This window comes from Punica granatum, chromosome 2 (assembly GCF_007655135.1).
Source record: "Punica granatum isolate Tunisia-2019 chromosome 2, ASM765513v2, whole genome shotgun sequence".
In the NCBI taxonomy this organism is placed as follows: domain Eukaryota; kingdom Viridiplantae; phylum Streptophyta; class Magnoliopsida; order Myrtales; family Lythraceae; genus Punica; species Punica granatum.
Genome location: NC_045128.1, coordinates 32281614 through 32287953, shown reverse-complemented (window position 1 = coordinate 32287953; position 6340 = coordinate 32281614). Strand labels below are relative to the sequence as shown.

Genomic DNA, 6340 nt, shown 5'->3' with positions numbered 1-6340 from the left:
TCCCATATTTTTGTCACGTGGGATAACTCGGAAAATAAATAAATAAAGCTTGAAAGGATTCATTAAACTAAAGTGGCTCTGGTGGCTCGATGATAAAAGGATCTTCAACAGCAACTCCTTTCATTTTCTTTTTTCTCGTGCTGCTTTTGATCTCTCTCTCTTTATGGACCCACCTGCTTTTTAATTAATTAATTAAATTAAATTGACCACATTTAATGAGTTTCTAGAGTTGTCATAATCTGTCCACAATTGTCGCACATGGGGACACAGTCTAATAATCCACTTATATTTTTTTTGTCTTTTTCCTAGATCTATTAGGAAATTCTGTGTAAATGTTGTCTTCTTTCTCTGTGATGGACGCTGTTTCACAAGAAATAGTATAAATTTGAAATCCATGTAATATACCTAAAAATGATAAAAATTTTAAATTTATTTCTAATTTGTAAATTTTTTCTTTTTTCATTTTCTTTTTTCGAAAAATAATAATTACATAAATTTAAAATCTGTGTAACACTCATGTAAGTATTTCTCCTTTTCTTCACAATCATAACTGGTGGGCTAGGCTGGCTTTTCCTCTCTTTTATTTTTATTTTGAATTCTAATATATATATATACAATATGTCCTATTTAATCGATGTATCTTATTTAATTAATTAATGATTAGTGTATATGTAATTATCACATGACCTATTTGTTTCTCTCACATGCGGCTGCACAAAGAAAGAAATTATGTTTTTATAAAGAATTGGAAATTCTATAAACAATAGCTCTTATCAAGAAATTTGATCAAAGTTGATGGGAGATACTTATCAAAGAGTTTGGTATGGCCAATTATTCCAAGGAAAGAATCAAATGCCGATGCAATTCATTTATAGGCTGATCGTATTTATCCCAATTTAAAAATATGCTTTGGCAGATTTGAGATCTAATCTTTTATTTATTCAATAGAATAATATACGCGCGCATAACTAATTACCCATCAGATCACCTAATCATACACGAAATAAATTATGGTGAAGATTCGACCAAACATGTGCAAGAATCATTTTATGGGATAACCAGTGAATATATGTATGTGTGTGTGTGTTTCATTAATGATAAGCAGAACACTTTATTCCAATTTTTCAGCAAGTGATGATATAGTGTTTTTAAGGAAAAAAATACATAGAATAAGGAAAAGCTATTGTATGCTTTGGAATCAAACGAATCTACATAAATAATAATAATAATAATAAATAATGATGATGATGATGAAAAGAATATATCGTCTGCGGGCTTATTGTTATTGAGCAGTATTATATTATCAATCACTGCTCTGCTCTCTTTCTTGTCCCTATTCTCTGTAGGGAGATGCCATATTGCGATTCAGATTCAAAAACAAGTTTTTAGGCCCGTTTGAATTGTTAAATTAATTTTAAAATTTTAATTTTAATTTTAACTCAACACACTACACAACAAAAATACACGTTTTCCAAGTCAAATTTATAATACTTTCTCATTTGTCTTTTTCCACAATCAAAATCAAAATTAAAATCATGATTCTAAAATCATACTAACAATTCAAACGCAGCATTATTTTCTCGAAATGCATCATAATATTCGGAAACCCAATGAGGTCTCACTAATTCAGTCTAGTCAGATCGGCCTACTAAACGGAAAAACACTCATAGTGTGAATTTTTTTCATTCACAATATTCGAAACCTATACATTATTTAAGAAGAACAAGCGGCGAATCACTTGAACCAACTCACGTTCAATTTTTTTTTGTGTATCAATGTTTATTTTATTCAAGCAAAAAAAAAGATATTTAAGAGGGGAAAAAAGGGGAATCTCGTGATGCTACTCGTGCACCTGGAAAAGAAAAGGATAAGTTAAAGGGATGATAATTCAGATTGTCATGCCATATACATATATACATATATATATATATATATATGCATATATATATTTATATTAAAAAACACTGCATGATAAGAACGTATTACTTGAAGGAGCAGTGCATATAGATGATAATCATAATTGTACTTATCACTGGAATTGCAAAAGAAAAAGAAAAAGAAAATCAATGATGATATAATGCACAATGTTAATCTTAAATAAGTGATAATTAAGGGATATAATATTAAGAAAAACAGATAGATAAATGAGATTGTATATACATACTCTTGAGATAATAATTCAAATGAGGCTGCAGGAAAAGAAAAATATATCGTACATAATACATTTATAAATGAAAACATTCAAACGTCGTGGGCCTAACGACGGGCTATATAGATATATATGCAAATCAGAATTGGTGAATTGACCCAAGAAAATATTGGCTCAAAGTTAATTAAATCTTAAAGAGAAGTTAGTTGGGTTAGAACCCAGTGACCCCACATGAAATAAATGAAATGTCTTAATAATTGGAATCCCACGTAGTTGATTAATTTTGAAATTGATGGGTATGCTGTTGCAAAACCAAATTAAAGGGATAAGCAAGGCAAGAAAAAAATGGCATGGTGGTCCCGTTTCCCCACTCAAGGACAATGCAAACATAACTATGGTTCTCAAAGAACCATGGTTCATCAATAAAATAATTTATTTGTCGATATTTATCAATTTAGAGAGTTATTAGAGTCCAATCTGTCCATAATACCGAAAATTGAAACGGCATTTTTACTACTATCCAAGGTTAACGGGAAGTCTGACATATATTGGATGATTGGATCAGGATAGTTTGTCATTGCGCACCGAAACCATTTCATCCTTAGTAGCCTCGAGGTTTACTCGTTTAGTCGAAATAATTGTATATCGGTAATCGACAGTGCACATTGAAAGAGAGCAAAATTGCATACGGTGGCCCTCGTACGAAAAGATCAATATTATTTCATCATATGACAAGTGAAGGTCCCCAACAAAGAAATATTAGATCCCATTATTGGAATTTGGGCCCCCAATGTCGCAACAAACAACATTTATTAATCTTCAACCACATGACTCCATGGCCCCACTCCAATATGTTTTACTGCCTTTATCACGCACCGACAAATTCATCGTCCGAGTGCAGTAGCATAAAAGGTTTCAGTGAAAGGCTTCTTGATGCTCTGATTTCTTAACTCTTCGTTTCTTAGCTTGATGCATAAACCTTTCTTATAATCGGAAAAAAAAAAAAAAATTGGAAGAAACTGTGTCTTCATAAATTTCCAGAAGGCCAAGGAAAGGGAGCATTGATGATTTATTACTATACATGATGATGATTCTGAAAAAAGATGCACAACCTCACACCCACACCAATCATGACCCGACTCTCTGAAACACCTCTCAACAACTTAACACAATACCAAGAGTTGAAGCTAAGGATACAGATGGAACCAGCTTGTACACTTTGTGTAGGAGAAGGAACAATTAACATCGGGCCGAAGCTCGAAAGAAGAAGATTCGGGAAGAAGCATTACAAGAAACTGCAGTTCTAATCTAGTTTCTGACCATGTTGTGAGGAGACTGTGCCCCCGAGTTGCTCATCACATGACTATTTCGGGCTTCAGGATGCTCGACTTGATCTCCTTGTGTGGGAGGACCACGCCTCCGTTGCTGTAGATCTCGTCCCCGACGTGGACATCCTCCCCGAGGATGGTCATGTTCTCGACCCTAGCCCACTGGCCTACCGTCGAGTGCCACCCGATGATGCTGCTCGAGATGCATGAGTGTTTCTTAACACGGGCCCCCCTCATTACTGTGCACCGGGACAGTCTGACCCCCGACTCTATTATGCAGCCTGGTCCAATCGCGACATCAGGCCCGATCAAGCATCCTTCCCCAATCTTCGCACTCTCGTGAACCAGGACGTTCCCAACGATGTTGGGACCAGTTGTAAGCCTCTCTGGTGACCTCTTCTTGATTGAGTCGAGGTAGAGCCTCAGCCCAGAGATGTAGTCCCTAGGCTGCCCAACATCCATCCAGAATCCTGGCAAAACCATGGCGAAGAGCTTCTTCTCCGCGGCAATCTTTGGGAAGACCTCTTTCTCGATTGAGGTAGGCCGAAGTTCAATCCTATCGAGGACTGATGGATTCAACAAATAAATACCAGCATTGATCTTGTTACCCACAAATAACTTGGGCTTCTCTACGAATCTTTCAACACTACCAGTCGACTCCTCCATGACAACCACACCATACTTGGAAGGCTCATCCACCTGCGTAATGGGCAAGAAGGCTTTATTACGTCGATAATCAGAAGTTCTCAATTAAACATAAGGAAAGTGAGATGATGGGTGATTGACTATGACGATCAGTTGTTTAATAGCTTTACCTTTGTTACCATAATAGAGGCCTCTCCTCCATGACCCTTGTGGAATTCAATGATTTCCTTGAACGGGTACTCGCTAATCACATCGCTATTGAGGACGAAAAATGGCTCCCCTGATTCATCTATCAACTTGTCCCTCGCCAAAGCTAGGGGACCGGCTGTACCAAGTGGCTCGGTCTCTTGCGAGCATGTTATCGTAATCCCGAGCTTGGTCTCGTACTCCTTCAAGAAATTCAGCATGACCTGAAAATGGAAACAAGCAATAGTTATGCATTGAACAGATTGAAACAGCAGTACCACAGAGTAATTGGCAAATACATATTTGACTTTAAGTATCCCTACCTCAGGCTGGTAATTTATAGCCAAAACCACTTCAGTCACTCCAACAGCCTTGAGTGCTTCTATCTGCACTTATCCAGAGACAGAGGTAAGTCAGAACCAGGACACTCATCTTATCCTGTCACTCGTCATTATATATAAAATGGAGTTTGGTAAATGAAGAAGATACTGCAGTTATGCACCTGATGCAAGATCATAGGCTTGTTAGCAAAATCGACTAGTGGTTTGGGGACACTGAGAGTCAGCGGCCTCAACCGTGTTCCAAACCCACCAACAAGAATAAGGGCCTTCATTGTGATATCTACCTTACTTTCCTGCAAGTTGCAAAAGGCAGAGATTAATTTTCACCTCTACGAAGATTAGAGAAGATGAGATCCAAGATCTTCATAAGAACAAAGGCTCAGTTCAGGCTCTTTTATACACCCATCTACAGAGTTTCCAAAACATGGAAAAGAAACAAGATTTAAAGACAGATGGAAAGATCCATCGACATCGTCACACTTAAAGTACAATCAGGAATCCATCCAAATGGATGAGTTTCTATAAGAAAGCAAATCCAGCTATGCCACAGGCTGGAGATATAAATGAGGAAGACGAAATCGTTTCCGTGCACAATAACCTACAATATAGAGAAGGCAAATGTAGATTGTAGAGTGAAAGTGCTTTCTTCGTCGGAACAGGACATAAGTTTTCTTCCTTTCTTCCTCTTCTTTTGCAGTGAAAATTACCAGAATTCATCAAAAGATATCACTTTATGATGCAAACACGCAAATACGAGAAAACAAGAGATACTTTAAATGCATTGGACTTAGAGATAACAATTAAAATCCTTCATGTCCTCCACCGACACCCTCAAACAACGCTACCAGCTCACGATCACGCAAGCAATTTCACAAGACTCTCCATTCATGGGAAAGGATGCTAAAAGCCATAAGAAAAGTCAACCGCAAAACTTGCTAGGGATAAGCCATTACTCAATGCCACGACAAGGCCTCAAATCCATCCGAAAGGGAAACCGGAAGGAAAAAGCAGAGAAAAATCAGTAATTCCTCCCGAGCGAAGAGAAAGCACCGACGGCGCAATGGCACATCGGATCGCTCAGCAAAACAATGACACTGTCAAATTCCATCGGAAGATCCAAAAACCACAGCCACAAAACCACAGGGAATCGGTGAGGCTGCAGCTTCAGGCTGAATCGAAATGGAAGCGACGGAAATTCCCGAGCGTGGATTTGGATTACCTGAAATTACTGTCGCCGGATCGGGAGCTGCCGGGGCCCTGGATCAGAAATGGGGGGGCGAGCAGGTACCGGCGAGTAGGACTCAACGAGTTCCAGCTCGGGGGGGAAGACCCGGAACGACCGAACTCCGTTATTCTGTTGGTTGTCTCACTGTCTATCTATCAGAAGACCGTCGGTGAGGAGAGAGATAGGTGGGGGTACTTATACGGACGGGGTGGCCTCGCAGCTTGGCTGCTCCCATAGCCAAAAAGCTCAGCAATTCCGCGGACTTCAAATTTAATTCAATCAAATTAAATTAAATTTACCAAATTTTCTGTTGTTATTATTAATGTTAATTTTATTAGCTTTTTTTTTATTATAATAATTTTGGTTATTTTATTTTGTGTAGTGGAGGAAGAAATGGGGTCTCGTCCGGACCTATGATGTGTGGTTTCGGAGTTGCTTCCGATTTTTGGAGGGTCCGCACAATGTG

At 38.1% G+C, this 6340-nt stretch overlaps 1 protein-coding gene across 1 annotated transcript; it reads right to left on the bottom strand.

Moving 5' to 3' along the window:
* Window positions 1-3173: 3173 nt before the first annotated feature.
* LOC116196245 (probable mannose-1-phosphate guanylyltransferase 3) lies at window positions 3174-6080 on the bottom strand. Its single transcript, XM_031525875.1, has 5 exons — window positions 5869-6080; window positions 4811-4942; window positions 4632-4694; window positions 4293-4532; window positions 3174-4176 (listed from the first exon to the last, which is right to left on the bottom strand). Exons 2-5 carry the CDS (start codon window positions 4919-4921, stop codon window positions 3505-3507), a joined length of 1086 nt encoding a protein of 361 aa, XP_031381735.1. The 5' UTR covers window positions 4922-4942; window positions 5869-6080; the 3' UTR covers window positions 3174-3504.
* Between the last annotated feature and the right edge of the window lie 260 nt (window positions 6081-6340).